Source organism: Ursus americanus, chromosome 2 (assembly GCF_024610735.1).
Source record: "Ursus americanus isolate L20-20 chromosome 2, mUrsAme1.1.p, whole genome shotgun sequence".
Classification (NCBI taxonomy): Eukaryota; Metazoa; Chordata; class Mammalia; order Carnivora; family Ursidae; genus Ursus; species Ursus americanus.
The window spans coordinates 106,831,368-106,856,775 of NC_142128.1; the positions used below are offsets into that span (position 1 = coordinate 106,831,368).

Consider the following 25,408-nt stretch of genomic DNA (forward strand, 5'->3'; position numbering starts at 1 on the left):
TATTTTTTAAATGAAGTGATAATTGAGGACACTCAGATAAGAAAAAATCAGAAAATAAGGGAGTGACACACTCCATAAGCTTCACAGGTTTTCAAATGTAAGATACAATAAGAACTAGAACAGGGAAATGGCAGAGGAAATAGACAAGAGAACAAAACTTCAAAACTGACTTTGCAGTAAATATGGTGGTGACAGGCTTGTGGTGCCAGGAAGGTGGTGAAGTCAACGAATTTACAGAAATTAAACAGACTGCAAAGACAAAAGGCTGACGTTTGTGTAGAGAATTGTTTTGTGGAGATAATTATTATACATAGAGGACATGGAAAAAAGTTGGAGTGAGAGACTATCTGCTTCTTACATTAATCCCAATGTAGAGAAAACAAAAAACCAATTTGCTGAAATCCTGATTCCCCTCTATGACCCTTCAAAATCCCAGCCCAAATCAACATTACAATCCTCCTTTTCCATTCCAGGAAACAGCAATTAAACTCATCTCAAACTTTAACTGATTAACCCATAAAATAAACTCAGCCATCTATTCTTACAGAGTAGCCAAATGTATGTAAGATTTTTGGTTTTGAATTCAGCTGAGTCTTCAAAGAATCTTATCTGACCTTCCTTATCCAGGGGTATCAGTCGAGGGCTAGCTGGCTCGAAGAGAGTACTACCAATTCCATCCTCTGAGATGTTCTACAGAGCTATTTAGGGAATATTAGCTATTTAGTATTGCTTATCAGCAGTAAGAGTTGGTTTCCATTTGGGTTATATTTTTCATTTTTTTCAAAGATTATTAAAGAAATTTACATGGTAAATAATAGCTTATTATCAAGAAAAAAATACTGTCTATTCTCTGGCCATTTAAACAAATGTCCTCTCAGGGCCCACCCACAAAGCTCAGATTTAATCTCTCAGAGCCTGCCAGGCGCTCTGTGGTCCATGGAAGGCCCTCAAGTTGAGAGCCTGTTCCTTGTGTCCTGTGCCTGGTACTTAATCTTCCATCTCTTTAAGGGTATAACTAGATAGAGGCCTATCAGATCCTCAAAGGATTTAACAAATGCTAAAATGTACTTTCTACTATCTTTCTACACTTTTCAAAAAGACAGCATTTCCAGTAATTGTGTGACAATTTACCCAATGCTAATGGTTCTCAGTATTAAAAGTTAAAATAAACAAATTTTTTAAAAGGAGAGTAGAAAAAAAGTAATCATTATAATTTTGCACAGAATCCAAATAATGGATGTACATCCCTATAAATGGGAGAAAGATAACAAATCTATTTTAGTCATTCAAAACAGTATCTAATATACCTTATGTATGACCGATGTTGAGATTGTTTGTATTTTAAAATATTACTTCAATCCCCTAAATCATTATAAGTAGTAAAGTCTGCCATCCACTTTGGCTGAACAATTATATACAATACATCAGCCAAAATTCTTCCATTCCTGTATAATCTTATATGTGGGTGGTGATGGTTAGTTCTTATAAATTGTTTGAACGCTTGCATATCACAAAATACAAGTTTCCATTAAAAAATAAAATGTTCACCAAAATTTTTTTCCAATTACAAGATTATCTGATTCCCAGAAAAAGAAACATTAATGTAACATTAAGGCTAAAGCTGTCAAAAAGGAAGCCAAGATACACTCAAGTAAAGCTTTTGTTAAAAAGTTAATTTGCTTTGTCTTTGAAACTTTATGATGCTTGTAATGTAAGCAATACTTTCAGAAACTGGAATATAAGACCAGCTATTGGTAAGTTAACACTGTGATAATTTATTCTGTAAGTGTAAATATGAGATATGTAATTTATTTTCTATCATATTCAGATTTTCAAGTTTTGCTAAATTCTAAGGCCATATTACTGCCAAGTTAGGATACCTCTAGACATCTGTAAAATATAAATCCTACTCTTCACAGAAGCATATAAATTCTTTATTTGTCATGACCTAAATTCTTTTTTTTTTTTAAGATTTTATTTATTTATTCGACAGAGATAGAGACAGCCAGCGAGAGAGGGAACACAAGCAGGGGGAGTGGGAGAGGAAGAAGCAGGCTTCCAGCGGAGGAGCCTGATGTGGGGCTCAATCCCAGAACGCTGGGATCACGCCCTGAGCTGAAGGCAGACGCCCAACCGCTGTGCCACCCAGGCGCCCCTGTCATGACCTACATTCTAAACAACATTTTAAGGTTTTGAACAAACCAGTGGCATTTCAGATTTACAATAAACTAACACATGCTACACATGATTCTACAGGAAAAGAAACCCAGACTTTAAATAGATAAGATTATAGACAAAAATAAAGTACCATCAATTTCAAGTTTGAAAAGGAATTTCAAGAAGGGAGGGAATATCAGAACACATGGTAAGGAGAAAATAACTTACCTAGGTCTTCTTAAAGCAGAACTTATTATGGAAAAGAAGAGTTTCACAGAGAGCCAACAGGACACCTCTGGAATCCTTACAATGAAAAGATGAACTAGTGAAATTATAATACTATCAAACTGGAATGGATGACAAATCTCTTCCAGTCCCTTCATTGCACAGATGAGAAATGTGAGGGAGAGGGATTACTTAGAACTCATAATTGGCTGTATTCCTTTTAACATCTCTTTATTGCAATAGTTGGTAACAATTTGATCAATGGAAAGTCAACATCATTAGCAAATACCCAAAGTAGAAGTAATAAATGTGTTTGGGAAAGGGGGTCAGGAAAAAGAAGAGAATGAAATGGCAAAGAGAACCTGCCTTTTTGGTTCCCCCACATCTTCTGAATTTTCTCTCCAGTTACTTGAGCTGAAGTCACGACAACATTTTGGACCATACTCTGAAGCAATATAATCCCAAAGAGCACAAGGAAGAAAAACACTGTTTTATGATAGTTTCATTTTCATTAACGATCTGTGGATATGAAGTGCAACTCAGTTTTCCACCTCCTCACCACCTTCCTTCCTTCACATCCTACTAATCTCCAACATCAAAGACTTCATAAAAAGCAAAGCTCAGAGGAAACCAAATGGGATGGATTAGAAACGTTAGAAACGTTACAGCGGTGAAGCTGCCTTCCAGCCCTGCTGTTCTCCTGCAATTGCAGTCCCAGTATCCTTCCTGTTCTTCTTATGGTCTATAATTTTATATTCTCTCCTTCCCATTTCTTTTTTCTCTGTTCCCTCCTTTGGATTTTTTGGGGGGAGTAGGGTACCAAACCTACAGTAACTCCAAAGACTGTCCTGAGCCCACTATCCTCTCTGTATACATCAATTTCTACGTCTTTAGTCTTCATGTCTACAGGATTATTTCCAGGTTTTCCTCTCCCATCAATACTTCACTTCCATATTGTGACTACTTAGCTATCATTGCTTTTTGATTACACTATATTTTCCTTAAATTTAAAATGCATTCATTTCCAAAGAAATATTAACTCCCTGCCTTGCAATTCATCTAGGCTTAGTAATATTCTTTAATCCTTTTTCTAATCCACTGGGCTCGCAACGTGTACCAGAATCACATGGAGGACCTGTTAAAACACAAATTCCTAGTTCTCACCCTCAGAGTTTCCAATTTAGTAGGTCTGGAGCAGGGCCTGGGACTTTTCATTTCTAACCAGTTCCCAAGTAATGCTAATGCTGCTGGTCCAAGGACCACACTTTGAGAACTACGTCAATGTATGTCCTAGATATAGTTACCAAATCCATTATTTCGACCTTTGGCTGCTACCTTCCCTTTTATCAGAACAGCACCCTAGTTCAGATTCTCCTTACCTGACAGTGGGGATACGTCGAGAGTTTAATAACTGGTCCTCCTTCCTGGCTCTACTTTCCCTCCTCCTATTAATTCTACATTCTCTTGCCAGGTAATTGTACCTTAAACGTCAACTCATGTGCTTTCTTGCTCAAAAACTTATGGCTCTTATGCTCATATGCTCAGCATAAGACATTTTAAATTCTCTACTTGGTCATAAGATGTCTTTCACAGCTTGTAAAAAGTAGATATCCTATTACCTACCTTGCCTACTGCAAAAGGATACTGTGAGGATTACATAGATGCAGTCAATTATCATTATTCACAGTTGTTATACTCTATCAAGTGAATAATGAATTATGGACACTCAGCCATGGATCCTAAGGAAAATACAGAGTTAGGTTCCTACAAGCCTTTGGCCACAAAAGTTTCATCAACTGATTGATACATAACCTTGTTTTCTCTACAATTCTGTCTAAAGTCATCTTACGTAATATGTATTGTGGATTTATTGCCATTGTAGTCACACAATAGCACTATAACTCCTGTCTGAATGAAGCATATCTAATACATGCATTGTCTCCATGAGGCACATCACACTTTCCTGAATGTGGGAACACTAGACATCCCCGCGGCACTATGCCCAGGGGGCCATTTTAAACAGTGAGACCAACAAAAAGCACAAAGAGGCAAAAAATATGGCACTAAATAGATTGCAAAAGAGATGTTTGCTTACAGTATGAGCTGAAACAAGCAGGCAGAGTGTCACCTGGTTCCACCTGTCTGGGAAAGTGCACGTAGACAACTCAAACTGCTCCCCCCTTTGTGCACGTCTACAAATGAACATGAAAGCCCTGTGAGTACTGATTTTAGGGCTACAAATACTGCAGACGTGTATTCTGCAAATACAGAATCTATGAATGATGAGGATCAACTAAATTACGAAAGCAACTTTCAAAGCCAGATATAACAACCATAGCGACAAAAATAACAGCTAACATTTTGAGTGCCTACTATGCGCCAGGAGCACATAAGTTAATGCATTTAAATGACTGCACTTAAATTAATGCATTTAAATCTTACAGAACCCCAATGATAAAACTTTATAGATGAGGAAACTAAGGCACGGAGAGTAAAATACTATGCTCGAATTTGCCAGTTAAAAGAATAAGTGGTATTTATGCCCAGGGAAACTGGTCTAAAGCCCACATCCTCAATCACCATATATGAATAGAGGCAAATTTTCTACCACTCCCCAATAAGCACCCTTTGCTCTAGTCAGTGTGGTCTCCTACAAATTAGGCATTCATCAAATATTTTCTGAGTTCCTAAAAAATGTCAGGTGCTATGTTAGATACAGGAGGGCAAAGAAAATAAGGGCAGTCTTGGTTTTAAGGAGCTCAACTGTCTATGAGACATGCATAATTCAACCATTATGGAAAAATAAGATAAGTACAGGGGGTCCCAGAGTAGGGATGCCAAAAGGAGCCTTCAGATTGAAGTCTCAGGGAAAGTGTCTAAGTGGAAGTGAAGTTTAACATGAGTTTAGATTAAGAAACAGGAATTTATTAGATTTTAAAGAGGGGGTAAGAGTACAAAAGAAATATATAAAAAGACAGATATGAAGGATCCTAATATCAGGTTATTTTCAGAAAACTAGGGCATTTTCTAAGGCTGGAACAAACCAAACGTAGGAAATGGTGGTAAGGCTAAAAGATAGAGGATGGCAAGGAAAAGCCTGTATGTCAAACTCAGGATTCTGAATTTTTTCTCAAATGTTAGGAGCAGTCATTAAATGAGTCTTAGCAGATATCAGACATAAGTAAATCTGGATTTTAGAAAGACAACTCAAGGCATTGTGGAGGAAAGATTAGAGGGGATTAAGAGAGGAAGTACAGAGCCATGTTGGGGACTATTCCAGCAATCCAGATAACACTGGCCCCAGACGGAGGCCCAGGAGGTGGAAGGCAATGCTGGGTTGCTAGATGAATAAACTAAGCCCCCTCTTAACATCTCCTGGCCACCTGGACTACTGTGCCTGTTGTGCCCTCCCCCAAACCCCCTGCCAAAATGCCGCATTCACTTTCACTCTAGTGCCTTTATTCTCTTTACTCCTCTGAAATTCTCACTCTCCGTCCCTCTACCTGTCCAAAAATCATCACTTTGAAGACCTGATCTAAGTTTTACCCTTCCTAAGAAGTTATCCTTAATCACAATTTCTCAACAATATTCCCCCTCTTTTAAGCTCTGCAATACGATATTACACTAAACACCTCAGCAGAATCACATTTCATCTTGCAAATCATTTCCTGTATATGAAAGAGCCTGGGACCTTATAACCATTTGTATTTCCTTCAATACCTACCACAAATACTTTGTACATCCTACTTCCACAGATGTCCAACAAAGGATAAGCAACCCTTATAAAGTAAGAACTTTTACCGGCTCAGCTATCTTCTCAGGTCACAGTCTATAGGACGTCAACAATGTTGTCTGGTACAAATGAGGTTGTATACGACCTGACACTCAGCAGAACAAAGACACAACTTCATTTCCCAGCCCTACTGACCTAGAGAAACGCGAAAACGAAGCGTAATATCTAACGCTTTCCTCACATTCTCATCTCAGATTTTAACTGTTTTCCAGATGCTAACTGCTCTTCATTCTTAAAATTAGTAGAACAGTTTCCCTTTTCTCTTTATTTCTGGAGTTAAAATGTTGGGGGTTTCTACAAAATGAAAATATATTTTCCAGAAAAATCCTTTCTTCCCCTTAACATATTCTGGTAAGAACCTTGCCCAAATGTTACCCATTTTCAATGTCCTTCATCTCTACCCTTTCCAACCACCTCTCACTCTGCTCCTCTCCAGCCTCACTGGGTCAAAGTGTTTGTGAAACACCAAAGAACGATCCGTCTAAGGTAAACTTCAAGGACTAGACTGACTCATGTTTTCTCCCCTCAGCCATGTCTCTCCCTCTCTCCTTTAACTCCCATTTTTCTTACCCTGGTTTATACTTTAGTTGTTTACTTGTCTTGTAAATTGTCATTTTGTAGGTTTTTAATAACCATGGAAATTCATATTGCTTTTTGCCTTAGAGTTTAGAAGGAACTTACACTAAACAATATTTCCAACCCTTTGATATGTGTGATATGTTCCAACAAAATTCAAGTGGCTTCTTGTTTTTATGTCTTCATCATTATCCTCTCAGAATTATACTCACCCCACACCTTTCTTTTGATCTGACTAATACTTCTTTTATTCTCTAAACTTTTCGATTCCAAGACACATGTGAGTAATACCTCAAGAACCATCAACTGGGCTACCTCACAATTACTCACATCTGTTTCCTTGATTTGTTCCCAAATAAAGACGTTCCTGAAACTAATAATAAATTGTACTGAATGGTTATTGTATGAAGAGCACTATAACAGCACTTTAAGAAGAACCAATGGAAAACAATATTTAATTCCTCAAATAAGTTTGCAATCAAATTAGGCATCAAGGGGACCCAGGAGCTGATCAGAGCAGGATCCTAAGAGGAGAGTTTGTAAGCCAGTTTCAAAGGAGGTTAAAATTGGACTGAGGTAGGATTTTGCTGGTTATCTCAGGTCATAAGCATTGTGCTGACCTTTGAGAGTTTATCTGCATATAAACAATACAACATAAGGGATAAGATTGCTGATACTGTTTAATTTCTTTTTATTATACAGGACTTTGTAATAGACATGGCCGTTCACAATTAATAAAAACTATAATGTATAGAGAGACTCAACGTTCAACTTTATCAGTTCTTACCCAAAGCTCGAATTTTTAAAAATCAAATTTTATTCTATTTACCTTTCATCTAGTCCATTTGCATTAGAAAGGTGCGAGGAGTTTTAGGAAAATGCTTCAAAGCACAACCTTATATGTACAGTTGACCCTTGAACACACGGGAGTTGGAGGTACCAACCGCCCACACAGTCAAAATTCCATGGATTACTCTTGACTTCTCCCTAAACTTCCCTACCTATAGACTGGGAGCCCTAGCCATAACATAAACAGTTGATTAACACATACTGTGTATTTATATGCGTTATATACTGCCTCCTTATAATAAACTAAGCTAGAAAAAAAATATTAGGCAAATCATAAGGAAGAGAAAATACATTTATAGTACTGTATTTATGGGAACAAAACCCACACATAAATGAACCTTCACAATTCAAACCTGGGTAGTTCAAGGGTCAACTATAATTTCAAAAGCAAAAAGCAAGTTAAAAATTTGGCAGTAACCAGTTTTGCTATCGTATATTAATCTTTAATATGGGAACAACCATTTTTAGAGATAATTATATATTGTAGAATATAAAAGGGTTTACAGTTTAGTATTTCAAATACCAAAAAATATAAAACAGAATTGAAAGACAGTCCTATTACAGTTTTTTGAAAGAATCCTTTCAACATAGCAGATTTTCAGAACGTATCTCTTGAAAATAAATAACCAATAAATGAGGTCCTAAATAATGTAGTTTTATCTGAAACCCCTCTAATTCCACAGGGCCATCAATAGAAGCCCTCAGGGAGAAAGCTATCGTTCTTCCTTTTTGCCGGAATGCCAACTGTATTTGCTTTAAGCATCAGACTCTCTGGCAACACCACAGCCTTCCCCTCCTTTTAGTTGAGAAAAGGCTTTATGAGTCATGTGCTTTTTCTAGGGATATGGAGCTCTCTGAATTATTAACTACAGGGAAAGAGTAAAAGTCAAAACTCATTCAATAAATTCCGGTGTGTTCAGATTGAGAGAAACAGGTGCCTGAACTCACATCTGAAGAAAAACTTGGAGGGCGCTTTCCAGCCCCCTCCATGCCTCTGACTAAGCAGTCCTAGAGGTCTCGCATTACAACCAAGCACAGAATAACACAGGCAGCCTGGGGTCGACCAGAAAACCTCTTCTGTTCATCATTCCTACAGACCAGACTGGCTAAAAACCTCCCAGTTCCTTCGGTAAGGTAATTTAGAGAGATACAGAACTGCCATCTAGTGACTAAGAAGAAAAAAGCAAGGTGCTTTACACGAAAAGAAAATTGTCAGGTGTTTTTTCTTTTTTTAAAGAGCAGTGAAACACTAAAGTTAGCAAAACTGGCACAACTTAGCATACCAAAGTTATACTAAAACTTAAAATGTACGGGTAAACTAATGAGTCTCTCCATGTGCTTCTGAAACATCTTGACATCTGACCCTCACAAATGATATAGTTTAAATACAGAATAACTTTTAAAATAAACTTCTCATCTACCAATCTAATGATTTTGGCAATAGCCATAGGGCAATTGCTCCCGTAAAAGTATGATTTTTTATCATAGTGTAGCGAACATGAGGTGTAAAATCAAAGAGGCTTATATTCAAATCCTGGCTCCTAACCCTTTCCCAATATTGTGACTGTAAGTAAGTGAACTACTACAAACGTCTTCTTCTGTATCAGTTAAATACGAATTATGATAGTTACTTTAAAGGACTATTGTAAGACTCGCATGAGACAATACAGTAAAAGAGTATGTGCACAGCAGATTGTTAATTAATTCTAGTTTCCTGTAGGACTTTGAAGGCCAGTTACTTTAAGCACTTATGAAACTTACGCACGTCTAAGAAAAGAACCAACTCATAAGCAAACGTAGGACAAAGAAAGCAAGCGACTTAACCTCAATTGCTTCCAAATATCATTTCCTCTCAATTAATTGTGTTTTCTGGCTTCTAGGCAGTTCACTGGCAACAAGGAAAGAAGATGTGAAATTTAAATCAATCTATTTCACCAAAGTTTCCAAAGCTTTAACATCAAGCGTTTGTAAATCACCCAGTGAGTCAAGTTTCCTGCTTATTATATTTTACCATGGTTCACAGTTCAAGAGAAATAGAAAAATCACTATAATTTTACACACATGAGTAGATATCTTGAATCTTAATACATAGAGCAACGTTGCACATGTGTATCATTTTTGGTAGTATAGATTATGTTTTGCTGAGGCTTTCTTTGGCATTATCATATATAACAAAAATTCAGTAATATATGCCCTGGAAATAAGAATTTAGAAAAATCCAGGGGCGCCTGGGTGGCTCAGTCGTTAAGCATCTGCCTTCGGCTCAGGGCGTGATCCTGGCGTTCTGGGATTGAGCCCCGCATCAGGCTCCTCCACTGGGAACCTGCTTCTTCCTCTCCCACTCCCCCTGCTGTGTTCCCTCTCTCCCTGGCTGTCTCTCTCTCTGTTGAATAAATAAAATCTTTTAATAAAAGAAAAAAAGAATTTAGAAAAATCCAATATATTATCTCAGATCACAACTCAGTCATGCCTCAAAAAAGAAAAAAAAAAAAAGGAGGCTTTAAAATGAGAGGATATTTTGAGGGCACTATTTTTCTTAATTATTTCTGAATTTATTTCTCCTCACCTCTTTTCATCTTTCTTCATCTCAATCACTGCTGGCTAATCATTACACAGTTAATTAAATAGCCATCAGCTGCAAACACCATCCACCTCCAAGTGCCCTGGCCTCATGTAGGTCTCTGCTCTGACAAAAGCTAGGAGACCATGTTTCATGACACTACCCTTAAGAGTGTCCTTAACTGTAAAGTAACGGCCAACATAGCTACATTTTTGAATTATTATTATTATCATATTATTATTATTATTATTTTAATTTAGGGAGAGAAAAAGAGCACCATGGGGTGGGAGGGCACAGAGGGAGAGAGGGAGTCAAGCGCTCCACACCCAGCACGGAGCCTGAGGTGGGGCTCAGTTTCAGGACTCTGAAATCATGACCTGAGCCAAAATCAAGAGTCAGATGCTGAACTGACTGAGCCACTCAGATGCCCAGTTCTTATTATTTTTTTTAATGGAAATATAGTTGACATGCTAGTTTCAGATAGATAAGACAGGTGAAGGGGATTGAGAGGCACAAACTTCCAGTAATAAAATAAAATAAGTCATAGGGATGAAAAGTATAGAGTAGGTGTCAGTAATATTGTAATAACTTTATAGCTGTATTTTTTAAAAATATGAGTAAGTTTTAAAATGAAGTTCTTAACCAATGTTATATCCTCACTTCTCCTCCAGGGGGAGCACAACTTTTCATGTACAAGGCAGGACTGCTGCTTTCTAAAAGGGAAGCCGTTTTTTAACTTGGGAAAGTTCTCAAAAAACACCAAATTCTTTAATTTTACAGAGACAAATACTATGTCCCAGATAGCTTAGGATGTTGTTACATCCTCAGCAGAAACAGAGCTGGGCCTAGAACCTGGTGAGAGTCTTCTCTACAAGACCATGCTGGAGGACAGACTCTTCTTACTGATAATTCCTAATACTAAGTTATTTTCAAAAGATTAGTTGGGAGAAAGTATAAATCCATTTTTTAAAAAAATGGTTTTGTACCCAAAAGAACAACTGCCATCCACAATTGCTATTCCAGATAAGTTTTTCCTTTCTTGCACTCTTTTTTTCTTTGATAGTATTTTGACATAAGGGGGAAAAAAAAAACTATAAAATTTGGCTCTTTTAGTAACCAAGAAAAAAGGTTTCTGTGGAAATTAAACAGACACTAACTAATGTTTCATCCACCAAAGCAACTTAAGAATATGATTTGATTTTAGAAAAGCTCTGGCATTTTTTTTTAAACTCGTATCCATGTGACCATCAGCTCAGCCAGGCACATCCCCACGTGAGATCTGGAATGGCCGCCATTTCCTCCTGGAGCAGCTGCTCTCAGGCCCAACGCTGTGGCCAGATATAGAGCAATAGAGCTTCTAAAAAACTTGTGCTCAGTTCCACGTCAAGGCTGATTTTCTTTGCAAAGCCTAAATGGAAGAAAACATCCCCTTCCACATGACTGGAGTCCCCTAAAGGCTTAGAGAAATAAGGGCGGCCTAAGCTAGCTGGCAGATTTAAAAATAAATTAGAGTCTGTCACAATTTTAAGACAAGGAAGAGAGAAAGTAAGAAAGAAAGAGAATAGGATTTGACATCCTAATAAGCTCTTCTTACCCGGTGAACGGCATCTGAGCATTTTTTTGGAGTTTCCAAAACAGCAGACTGAGATTCTGGTTTGGAAAAGAAGAAGACAATCAGTATCTTAAAGAAGAAATTTTCCTCCATTTCTTCAAGCAGAAAACAAAACTAATTAAAACATATCTTTAACCAGAAGTACCAAAAACATCCAATTTATCTTCCAATTATACTCCTGTATTATGAGGACAACACTACTTTTCAGTATATATAACACATACAATGACTAACACGCACGTCATTATTTTTTAAATTAGAATAGCCCCATGTCCTTCTCGACACATCAGCCATAACTCTTGCTCTCAATGGCCAGCTTCTATTTTGTGCCAGGAAGTACCTATCGAAACGTTCACTTATTGTATCATTCTCTTAGCTAAAGTCTGCATGATGACAGAAGCCGACTCACCAATCCTGAAAGATAGAGTTCAGTTGTCTTATCTAACTACTGACAAATTGCCTTCTAATTTCACCACCACCAAGAGGCATTGAGTACTAAGGGGTTCTGAAGGGATTTCGTTCCTTTATTTGTCACTTGAGAGTCTATGAGACTGCAAATTCATGCTGGAAAACCTAAGGGACAACCCATTCCAGGATTAGTTTTTAAGCTAAGGGCTAAATTTCTTGTAAGTGAAGCTTGCATGAAAGTTTAAAAACAAAAGGGCCTTCAGAAATCCCCAGTCTGCATGGAGCAGAGTCTGAAAGCAACTGCTTGTCCACCGCTCCCATCTCACAGCCGAGAAATCAGAGGCACATAACAAAAGCACTTGGTGGGAAGCTGAAGACGCGTTTGTCTCCGGTCACACTGCTCCCCACCCCCAACCGGCACGAAGACCAGACACTTGACAAGAAACAGCAGTCCCTCTTGAGGATAAGTCAGACGTGCCTCATTTAGCAGCCTTTTAGTTGTTACATGTGACAGTGCTATAGAAAAATTAAAGGTTCCTATCATTTAAATTTTATAACATATAAAAACAACAAACTACATTGAAAGTTTCCATTTCATGGAGATTAAAGCATAGGCTCTGCGCAGGTCCACTGACCTTCCTTCACCTGTCCGTGGTCCCTGACCTCTCTGACCACCTCTGCCTCTCCTCACCTGCTCACTGTGCTGTGGCCACCCTGGCCTTCTCGCTACCCGTTAACATGCTGCCATGTTCCGTCCACAGGGTCTCTGCAGAGCGGGGTATCAGCATGGCCCCCTGCCCTGCGCCTTTCCTGGGGCTTAGTTCCAGACTTCCTGGCACTCTTTTAATAAAGTCGCAACCCACCCAGTGCTAGCACCCCTCCTTCCCTGTCTTGTGCTTTCTTCGTAATATGGAACATCGCGTAAGACATTAGATAATTCACTGGTTTGCCTCCTGATTTTTCTCTCTCTTACTCTACTATAAGGTAGGGATTTTGTCCTTTTTTCCCATTATATCCCCAGCACCTAGAATAGTGCCTGGCACAGAGTAGGTGCTTAAAATATTTACTGCATAAGTGTAGGAGTGAAAGGAAGGAGTGATCAAAAGAATAAGCAAACCATGAAAGGGGGTACCCTGGGAAAGGGAGAAGAGGAGCAAGGATTTCATAAGGGGCAGATAGATCCCACTTTGCCTCTAGCTACTTCCTGCACCTCAGCAGAGAGTGTATCTTTCAAAACAAGAATCCGCGAGCAGAGCATGAAGTTTCACTACCAATAGATGTCACTGTGACAATAGAATCTGAGCAAGTAATGGGAAGGGATTCTTCTTTCTTAACGACAAATCTCTACTCTGACCTTAACACCAGAGTTAGCCAATTTTGAATAAGCATCCTAACATCAAAGCCAACCAGCAGTTAATACCAGCAAATCCAAACTCCGGAACGCTTTTGTTTTTAGTTACCTCCAAATCCCCAAGCACAATAGACTCTAGATAAGGTCCTGGGCTTTGTATTGATGGAGAAGACTTTTCTTCCTCTTCTTTCTATTTAGATAGTGCAGAAGAACCCAAAAGATCTCCCGCCGGAAATCAACCGTTCTTTGCAGTAGAAATATACACATTATTTCCTAGCGTTTCCCCTATAGCCCTAGGCCTGGTGACCTGCGCAAAAAAAAAACCTGTGGGCTCTGATGGCAAAGAACACACACAGTCTATCAGAACGATGAACTAGAAACACTGTGTCACTTCTCCGAATCTTCCTCCTCCCAGGCTTGTCGTTTCCCTCCCTCGAATTCGGTGGTGCCTGAATTGAACTCATTCCCCCACCCCCTCTCCTCTACTACTCTTCTTATTTCTTTGCATCAGTGTCTTACAACATCTAAGAGAAACTTATGGCAAAATGTTCTCTTCAAAATCATAAACCAAAGCATCGGAGTTCGAGAGTGTCAGGATTTTAAGATGAAAAAGTTGTGTGAATACCTGTGCTGCAAAACAAGGGTAAAATGAAGAGAACTAAGAGAAAAGAAAATAAAAGTTAAGGAGACGGCAAACAAAGTGAAAAAAAAAAACAAGAAGGCGTAGGAAGGAGAGAACCAAGAGAAGCATGCGATACGGCACAGGGGTGTGAGTGGGGAGAAAACGGCATGTTTGCGGCAAAGGACCAGGTGGCTAGTTTCTGTGTCTGCTCCAGGCGAGGGTCACTGGGCAACTGAGCGAGAGAAATCCACTAGCTCTAACATTCTCAGAAGACCCCCGCAGGTATAGACCCCCACGACCCTTGTCACCAACGCCCTCCTCTTCCAGCATCCAGGGGCTTCCGGGAACTGTCTTTCCCTCGGCTCTGGGACTGACAGTCCCCATCACATATTCCCCAGCAGGGGGGTGGCTTTTCAACAGTGACCCAGTGAGAGCTCTCTCAAAGGTACATTTAAAACTGCCAACTCCGTCTCTTACCCTTCTTAAGAATGCAGAAACTAGACTGTTTTAAAAAACAAAACAAACATCACTGAGAAGCAAAGTAGGAGAAAGAACATTCCTGACAAAACTTGAGTGTTCTCAATAATTGACAATCTAAAATTCTGGGCTCCCCACAATTCCAAATATGTTTCAGAAATGATCTCTTTATCGTCACAAAATAAGCCTACGACTTGTAAAACAAAACATATTTGGATGAGTTTTACATTTATAGAGAGAAAGAAAAGAAGTAGGATAAGCCTCTCTGCTATGAATGGAAAATAAATTAAATCACCCTTTTAAAGCATACAAAGTATGCCTTCTAAAAATGAATTCAGCAGTCTCCAAACAGTTTTACACTGTAAGTAAAAAGGCACTTGCATAAAATTATTAAAATACAGTTTCTTTAATGGTGAATACATCAATTTGATTCAAGTCTAGTCAATATAATTGACAGAACTAATTAAACTTTATTTAAATAGTATGACTTATGGTTAGCTGCCTAATACATGGGAGATGTTTTCAATTCTGGTATACCATGTCCTTCCATAAATGAAGATGGAATTAAACATGTAATTTTCCTTAAAAAGCCCAACCGTCTGTTCTGCTTATTTGATTATCTCACAGTAGGGATATGCCCCTCACTGCAAAATTACAGGAAAGAAGAAGAAGGAAAAGGAGAAGAAGAAGAATTATCATCTACAGGACACACGGTTAATCTTTCAGTCTTTTCCAGCACATTTTATCCCGTGATCAAGAGGGAAGCTGAGAAATAGAACATTGTCAAACTCTTCCTGGGTTCCTTAGAGAATTTCTTCATTACCCCATTGAAGAACTGTTAAAGCATTCGGACTACATCTGGAAAAGAGTTGATGATCCCGTTTGCATTGCATCATACAGAATCTTATTAGGAACCACCAGAAACACTTATTTTTTATACAGAAGTCCAGAAAAGTGCTTCTCTGAGACACTGTTGCTTTTAACCTCATGGACACAGGGGAAGATGATAGGATTGTCCCATTTCCCTCTTTGCTTTAAACCTGAGGAGAAATTTCCAACTACCTTTGAAAATTCCAAGTGCTTCTGAAATATATTTGTGTGCTACGTTATCCTGGCTTCATTTCATTGTTCCACCCTCAATTCCTTTCCGTTGGATTTATTTTCCTTTGTAACCCTTTTGTATACCTTACATACTTATGTGCTGCGCAAATCTTTCCAGAGCAAAGGTGGGTTACACTGCTTTCAGCCAGCACGTCAACACGACTTTCAGGATTTCTATATAAAAAGTCTCTGCCATGTTTCTACCACCTCTCCTTCCACATAGTTTCCTCCAGGGTTTTCTGTCCCCAAATTGCCTTCCTAAATATCAATCCTCTTGGCCATTTACATTTTCAGAGAAAGATAAGGAGCTTGATGTTTTAAAGACACAATAAGAATGATCAATTCCCTACACACATCTAGACCTCCTGCCCCTATTCTCCATAAATTTGAAAACTAAAGTTAATTATCTCTGATATCTGTGAATCAGTGAATAACTTTTGAAACTTGGTACTGAGCCTGGAAAATGGTCCATGGGCTGTTTCAGCCCACACACAAAACTCTCTCTCAAATGCTTGCATGAATGTGCTAAGCAGATATTTATTCAGATCTTTTTCAACAAAAGATCTTAATTTACTGGCTTAAATATTTAAACATATACTATGCGCCCAAAGGTCTTGAAATGTTGGGAGTCTCCAAGGAAGACAGATATGTATAAACAGAACAATTATAAAGTATGAGTAATATGGAGGCTACAGCTATAAATAAAATGCCACGGGACTCCAGAAAAAACCACCACAGAGGGTGGGAAGGGTGTTGCATAGGATAAGTAAAGGAAAATGAAGAGAGAGAAGATAAAGAGAAAACAAGATAAATGGAAAGGTTTTCTTCTTATCAATGCTGCTACCACCAAATTTTGCAGAATGTTCCTTCCTAATTTCCTTTCCAACTAGCCTTATCCTTCCAGGAGGTCTTCAATGGGTTCAAAAAGTCAATTTTCACACCTTGGGCTCTTCTGTGGAGACGAGGATAAGTGCAGAAGATTCCCAAGGGTCTGCAGCCCTTTCCCAGCTCCCTGGGGGGTGGAGGCACCAAGGCTTCACCTTGACCTCTGCACTTGAAACCCATGTAAAGGACGGTTGGTTCTTTCACCATGATATGAAAAGTGGAGAAAAGCCTCTCTTACAGAAGGGGTTATAAAAATAGTTAAGTCAGATGCACGATGAATCTGCATTAGCTGGACTTGTGAATTAGTAATCAATAATAAAAATGAGCTGCAAGACCAAAAACAAAACAAAACAAAACAAAAAAAAACAAAAGAAAAAAACCTGCCAAAAAAACAAGTTTTCAGTTTTCTAAGATGTAATTGGAAATCCTTCCTCTTTGAAAAGAAAAAAGTCATTGAACTCTTTTACTTTAAACTAAAATTGCAAGGGGCCACATGTTGCAAATAGTGGTTTTAACCGTGATGTCACTACAGAACAATGTATAACAATCAGTCATTGAGTGTACTGCAAAGTCTTTTATTACTATTAATAATTACATTACCAAAGTTTCCACCAAATATATATGTTTTCAAGCAGTAGATTCTAGGCAAGGTTTTTGCTATATTATTGATATTCTTGCTCTTAAAACTGACTGACTGACTAGAAAGGAGGGGGTAGGGATGGCCCTCCGAATGAGAATGGAGTCACAGCAGGAAAAGTTTAGAAAGTGCCATTAGATCATTTGGACCAAAAAATTGCTACATGGCTGTTGAGGTTTATAACAGATCAACTGGAGAAAAACAAGTCACCACACAAAATTATTTTCCACTTACCTCCATTATCCTCTTCAAGAATGCATATTTTAAAAGGATACAAGTTACTATGTTAAAAATTACTTGATCTGGCATTTTGCAAGCTACCCCCAAATAACAAAGAGAAAACTAAGTTACAAAGTTCCCGATATCAATTCCAACTCTCATCTTTTACCAAACTAAAATTTAGATTATCACTACCTTTCCATCTAGTCCTCCTCCAGTATACAAAATCAATAATATAAAAACATTTTGAACCTTTTTTAAAATGCCTTAAAATTTTAAAGGAAAATATAAGTATTTCAAAAAAGTGGGGAAACACATTCTAGGGAAGAAAAAAATGAAAATACCACACTAATCATTATGTAAAACACAAAACATGGACAACTGTTAGGAGGAGGCTCAGTGAGACTGGTCAGTTCTATTCTATCTACACCTAGCTATTTCCTACCAAGAAGTTAAAGTGATTTTTAACACGAATAACACAGTGTACTTAACAGGAACAATACCTTTAGTTGTGTGTTTTTCTTTCTAAAACTAAATATGCTTTTATGTGATTGCTTTATTTTCAGGTGTTATGTTAGAACCCCTTCAGCTCTGAAGACACACGCACTAAGGAACTCCACACCTTGGCCCTTGACCAACACTACCGTGTCACAAGGCACTCAGAGCCCTACGTGGAACAGTGTCTCCTGCTCCACTCTCATTTGTTGTTCATTTCAGGGAGTATAGTCCACCTAGTGAACAGTAACCAGTGTTCAAAAGCATCAGACATTAAAAAGGGGACATGCATAGCTGGGTGTGGGTCCCCCACTCCAGGGTTTGGTGGAAAGAAGAAAGGTAAATGCATTCTTTCAGAGACTGGGGAAAAAACAGGATTATAAACACTACATTCACTTCGGAAAGGGGCCTAGAATAAAATCCTGAACACTGTGGGTCATTGTTGGTTTTAAAGGGAACTCATGAGGAAGTAATAAAGATATCAAATAATGATAATAACGATAACAATAGCAAACAGACCAACCCTGACATGGCACTCTGAATGCTCACTCTATGCTTTAACATGTATTAACTCATATAATTTCCCAAACAGCCCTCTGCAGTAGGTGCTATTCTTATCGACATTTTACAGGTTAGGAAACTGAGTACCGGGATTCAGAAATTTGCCCAAGGTTACAAAGCTCCATGCTCTTATGTTATACTCTTTAATTACAAGTCCAGATTAATGACTTTCTCCCTATATAAACAAATGAGGAAAAAATAAATTAAAAAAAATTTTTTAGATGTATGTATTTATTTGAGAGAGAGAGAGTGAGCAGGGGCAGGATGAGAGGGAGAGAGAGACTTCAAGCAGACTCCCTGCTGAGCATAAAGCCCAATGCGGGCCTCGATCTCATGACCCTGACATCATGAGCTGAGCCAAAACCAAGAGTCGGATGCTTAACCGAGCCATCCAGGTGCCCCCAAAAGTCAAAATTCTTAACTCTTACACTCATGCTACTATTTAGGAAAATCTGGTGAGGGGTAGATTTCTGAATAGTAATAATGCTCTTCAATGTACTCTCCACTTACAAAACAGTCCACTGAGAAGTCAGGAATTTATTACACCAAATTGGAAAATTTTTTTAAAAAGGAAATAAACAACCAAATTTCATAAAACATTATTACACAAATATGTTTCTTCATTCCTAAGACAAACACAAAGTGTTTTCCCACTTTCGGGCTCCATATAAGTTGATATTAATCCCATGCTATCTTCCCAGCCAATAACACAAAATACTTTAAGACAACAAAAGATGCAAAGAGAAAAATAACCAAAAAGAAAAATTTTAAAGAAGACTAAATACATCTGAACACTGTACAGTTTGAAAAGATAACTTAAAATTTAGATTTAATGAAACTTTTACCTCCATGTCCCCATTATCTCTAAAGGCACAGAAAAGGATCGAGGAAAGCAGTAAGGGGAGAGAGTCAGAGTGGAGAAGTAAGGTGGACCCCGCCTTTGACGGCAATAGACAGAAATTTCCCTTTGGAGCTCTCTGTCCACACAGGCTCTGAAGCTTCAACCTCAGGTAGTAGCGACAGCTGGCTATCTGGATCGGGAGTTCGCGAACTGTCATATACACAATAGTAACTGCATAATTCCGGGGTCCCCTTCCCGAAAGTTCTGACTCAGCATCCTTGAACATGGAGCATAAGAATTTCCAATTTAACAAGACTCCCAGCGGTTTCACTTGAGATAGCTGCAGATCGTCATCTAAGAAATACTTAGAACTGCAGACTCACTACCCGGTAAGCACCGTATGGGCTTTATGTTGCACACTTTCACAACATGCACTGTTGCTGGGGTCCCACCTGTTTCAGCATCCTTCGGCCTGTGTTCTTCATCAGGAGGTTTAGATGTTGGCCAAACAGACGGGACTCGCCTGGGAAACTGCCCTTCTGTGTAATCCAGTGAGTGAGTGGGTTGGCTGACTGCTGCCCAGGTGTAAAGCTGATCTTGCTATATTTAAAAATAAAAAATAAATAAATAAGATGGAAAGCTATCTTAATTATGAAAAAAATGAAATTTTTTGACATTACATTATGACACCATTTCTATCACACACACACACACACACACACACACACGCACACACGGGGGGTGTATATACATATATAAAACTTGGAAACACCATTGCATACTACCTCATGTGGACTCAGAACATAAACATTGTTTCACACAGTCATTTCATTCTCATGACCATACTGGTCTCAACTTCTTTTCTATAGCAAAATCTAAGTCTTGGTCGGCAAGGAATTATAAGATCAGAAAATCCAGACATTCAATCAGAGAACTCCCTGAACTAGCACCTTAAGACATTTGACTATGATGTGCCTTTAAAATCTGCTTAAACACTTGTAGTGAAGTCAAAGGACAGGCTGTACTTGGGCACCACAGGATAATAAGGCTTCCTTGCCTTTGACAGCAAAAAGCCTAGGAAACGAACTTATCTTGGGTCCAGGCTGGGAACTGTTTAGGACTGAAACCATGAAAAAGTAAATGAACCTGCCAAGAATGAAAGAATTGGACAGGGATCTTCTGGCAAAGGAAGTGCTTCCCAGCTGCAGACCAATGGAATCTGGACAGAATGAGAAGAAGGCTCAAAACCACACCTACTGCCAGGGAGCAAAGTGGAAATCTCACAAAGGAGGCCACTTGGAGGCTTATAAACACCTTGGAAAATGGCTCATTAGGATTTCAAAATAACATGTTTAACCATTTTCGGATGAATGCCCTAGGTCTCTGTGACATTTTCCTTCCTTACTTATAGATCTACTTCCTTGTAGCTTTTGATCAACGTAAAGTAAAGCAAAGAGAATAACAGTATGGTAGCAGTTAAGAGCAAATTAAAAACTATATAGATAGATAGATAGATAGATAGATACACATATACATATATATAAGCAAAATATATATATAAACAAAATATATAGATAGATATCCTAATCACCATAATGAGACAATAAAGTAAACAGGGTTAATTGAGGACAGGCATTGCTATTTCCATAATGTGTTTAATACATTAATCTAAGAAATTTACAAAGTATCATTCAGCATAGATGGTAAGATACCATGTATCTGTAGATTTAAGCTTTACCTTTAGGGACATTGGCCCTAATTGAGAATTCAGATTCCTGGGATTGGCTAGTATTACATAAGAAAGGGTCACATTGCAGACCTGGCCAAACATTTCAGCTATCCATATCTCTTTCAACTATTCATATCTTGATCAACACCAAAGCCTTTGCTATTTAGCATCATGAATGTCAGAAATAACTTTTCATTGGTGAAATTAGTAGTTTGTTTAATTAAAATGATGTTAGAAATAAGCTCTCATTAGTAAAACTAAAGTATTTCAATTTAGGAGGATTGTCAAAAATATCAGAGAATATCTTCATTCTTATAAGAACAGAATAATACTTGGTCGAGGAATGATCTCAAGGCTTGATGCCCTCACAGGGCACCATCCAGACACTGCTTCTTCTAAAAATGTCTCCTTGCCTGTTGCCAACCATTAGGCTTTTAATGCTGCCTCTTTCGTGTCTGCAACACATGAACCTTTCATGGAAAGTGTAGTCAAGCACCTACCCGGGTGGCAAGCTGTACCTTCCCTGACAAAGGGACTCTTGCCTAGAGAGCTTCTTCATCCTAATAACAGACCCACTCAGCCTCAAATTTGGCACCACATAAAAAAGACAGAAACAGTCAAGGGGGTAAACAGTTTCACTTAGGATTTCACAATCCACCAAAATACAAAGTATGCTAAAAGCACTTTATAAACCTCACATAAAAAACAACAATAAATTTTGGTCAGTCCTTTAGTTTTAGCCGCACCCCAGGATTGCAATACGGACATCGCAATGCTGTGATGGGAATCTCAAAATTGTTCCTTCAGGGCATGGCTCCACTTGCAGAAATTAAGCAAAACACAAATTTCTTTCATGACTTCTTTTTTTTTTTTCTTTTTTTTTCTTTCATGACTTCTTAACACCTATAGATGCCAACTCTTCAACCTATCATTTACATTTTTCTGCATAACTTCCTCCCCCTCCAAATTCATTTCTCCATGTTCCCTAAATTAAGCCTCACTCCACTCAATGCCTCCCTAGTTCTCCCCAGTCATGGAGTCTAATCTCTCAGCAAAAGTCTACCTGAAGTCCCACTGATACAGCACCCTGCCACCCCTCATTTCGAGAAGCAACGACACGCCATCCAGGATGGCAGCTTCACATTTTCCTGAGCGCGTCTGATCTTTCCCCAGATTGACTCAAAGATCCTTTAACATGTGAAGTATGTACACAGGTCCTATAAATGTCCCCCAGTACTTGACGATGTGATGATGACTACATAAAAGCTACTTAACTGTCGACAGAATTTGCAGAATTACCGGATACAAAAGAAATAGAAGAGATGGTTTGTCAATATGAGCAGTGCAGGAGCTGGTAATCTCATTTTCCTTCATTTACTCAACAGGGCACTCGAAAGGCACTTGGTGGATATCACACGGAAAACAAAGCTATTAAGTCATCTGTTCTCCCTAACCCTATTGACAATTACACAATATAAAGAAAAATATGGAGTTGATGAAACTCCTAGGATATTAGTATCAATGCTGCACCATAGACAAATCTCTTAACTTTATGAGGTCTTGATGTTCTCATCGGTAAATCAGGAAAAACACCTGCCCCAGTCTTTTTTTATAGGGCTGGCATGAAGCGGGAGGAAATACTATGTGGAAAGAGCTATGAAAATGACATGTTGTTATTCAAAAATAACGCATCATGAGTACTACTTGTTTTGATCTTTTTAAATCTATGTTTGATTACAACCTTCCTTGTTTTTAAAAATCCTTTGCAGAGGAATTCAAAATCGTCATCATATGTACACATCAAGATACAGAACCATCACGAAATCTTTGCTTTATGATGGGAAGCTGGTCCAGCAAACTTTGGTCTCCAGAGTTTTCTTGGCATTAGCGCTGATTGTGCCTAAATTCTGAGTTTAATTAATGATTGCCCTGTGGTCTTTCCTCAGTCATTCATGAATCTCTTTTTTTCTGTTGTATTTCTTTCTAACACTTCAGAAATATATTTGTTATTTTCCCAAATAGGGTTGTAAGCCCCTTGCTCCAGCTACCATATCCTGTATCTCCCCATTTTCCCCCAGAATGTTGTTTTGTACACATAGGAGAGGCACCATGAGTATTAAGGAACTACAAAGGTCAAGAGCAATAAAAATTGTATTTTGACAAATCAAATCATAATTTTATATCTGGGTTAAAACAGGATTGTTCCCATGACACTGCTTCACTTCTTTAAATTATCGAAATCTGTTTTGACTTGTGTTGAACTGGATCATTTCTTCTTGTTAAAGAAACCAAACATAAGCTTTCTACCATAGGCAGATTAGAAGATTTAAAATCGCATACTAAAAGTGACATAAACAGACCCTAAGCACACGATCTCAGAAAAGAAAGAATACTTACTTAGAGCAGATATTTAATAATAACCCCAAATAACTCAGACCTATAATCCATAAATAGTTTATTTTAGAGAATGCACTGGAAAATATAATGCTCAGAGTTAGGCATTCTAAGAGTGCTTCATTGAGATTTTTCAAGTCAAAGTGAGGGTTTGGTTATCACCTTAAAATGTCGTGTTAACATTTTTCTCATAGTGCTTTATGCAAGAAAATTTCATTGTCCATTAATCTGTATGTTAAAGCAGAATCTGAACTACTCTCCCAGAGGAAGCATTGCCCTTCCCCCTTGGTATTCCTATAACTCATCAGATGGGGTGTCCATATATCTTAGTTTGGGGTTCATCACTTCCTCAGAAACTCTCAGCACTGCCCCTGCCCAAGTGTCTATCAAGGCTAATAGATCCATATTTGAGTGGTGAAATATAGAACTTGTCTCAGGTATTCCAGGAAGTACAATCCCCACCAAATATCAGAAGTTTGATGGAGGGTGAGTATATCTTTTCAAATTAGTGTCTGAGTTTTCTTTGAGTAAATGTTCATGGTGGAATTCCTGGATCATATGGTAATACTATTTTTTATTTTTTGAGGAAACTCCATACTGTTTTCAACAATGGTTCCACCAATTTACATTCCCACCACAGTGCACGAGGGTAACATTTTCTCTACATCCTCACCAACACTTATTATTTCTTGTCTTTTTGATACTAGCCATTTGGACCAGTGTGAGGTGTTATCTTATTGTGGTTTTGATTTGCATTTCCCAGATGACTAATGATGTTGAGAATCATTCCTTTCTGTTGGCCATCTGTATGTCTCTTTGGAAAAATGTCTATTCACGTCCTCTGTCCCTATGTTCATTGCAGCATTATTTACAATAGAAGCCGCTGAAGTGTCCATCAATAGAAGAATGGATAAAGAAGGTGTAGAGTACACACACACACACTGGATTATTACTCAGCCATGAAAAAGAATGGGATCTTATCATTTGTGACATAGACAGACATAAAAGGTATTATACTAAGTGAAATAAATCAGAGAAAAACAAATACTATATGATTTCTCTTATATGTGGAATCGAAAAAGAAAAACCAATGAAAAAACAAACAAGTGGGGCACCTGGGTGGCTCAGTCAGTTAAGCTTCAGTTCAGGTCATGATCCCAGGGTCCTGGGATCGAGCCCCGCATTGGGCTCTTTGTTCAGCAGGGAGTCTGCTTCTCCCTCTCCCTCTGTGATTTCTCTCACTTTTGCTCTCTCAAATAAATAAATAAAATCTTCAAAAAAAAAAAGAAAGGAAGAAACAAACAAGAGATACAGACTCATAAATACAGAGAACTGGTAGTTGCTAAAGGGATAGGAGAAACAGATGAAGGGGATTCAAGAGGTACTAACTTCCAGTTATAAAGTAGATTAAGTCAGGAAGATGAAAAGTACAGGATAGGGAATTATGGTCAATAATACTGTAATAACATTGTACAGTGACAGATGGTAACTATATTTATTGTGGTAAACAATGTTTACAATTTTTTAGGATTTATTTATTTTAGAGAGGGAGAGAGATTGACAGCGGGGTTTAGGAAGAGGGGGACAGAGACAGAATCTCAAGCAGACTCTCCACTGAGCAGGGAGCCTGATGCAGGGCTGGATTCTAGGACCTTGAAATCATGACCTGAGTCAGCCACTTAACCAACTGAGCTACCCAGGCGCCCCAGTGTATGGAATTACTGAATCTCTATGCTGTACACCTGAAACTTTATAACACTGTATGTCAACTATCCATAAATACTATTTTTAAGTTTGAGGGAGAAAACTAAAAAAAGAAAAAAAATTCCAAAAAGTATGCAATTCATCCATTTCTTTACATATATTCTATTCACCCATAGAGTGCATAGCTAAAATCTACCTCAGGCCACCCAAGG

The 25,408-nt window shown here is 38.3% G+C and overlaps 1 protein-coding gene across 1 annotated transcript in view; it reads right to left on the reverse strand.

Moving 5' to 3' along the window:
• Positions 1–25,408, reverse strand: part of FMN2 (formin 2) — a 356,034-nt gene that overhangs the window by 250,529 nt on the left and 80,097 nt on the right. Inside the window, exons 3-4 of the mRNA XM_087859789.1 lie at positions 19,822–19,969; positions 11,755–11,810 (exon numbers count right to left, since the gene is read on the reverse strand). Coding sequence (XP_087715915.1) covers positions 11,755–11,810; positions 19,822–19,969 — 204 coding nt within the window. The remainder of the gene's footprint in view (positions 1–11,754; positions 11,811–19,821; positions 19,970–25,408) is intronic.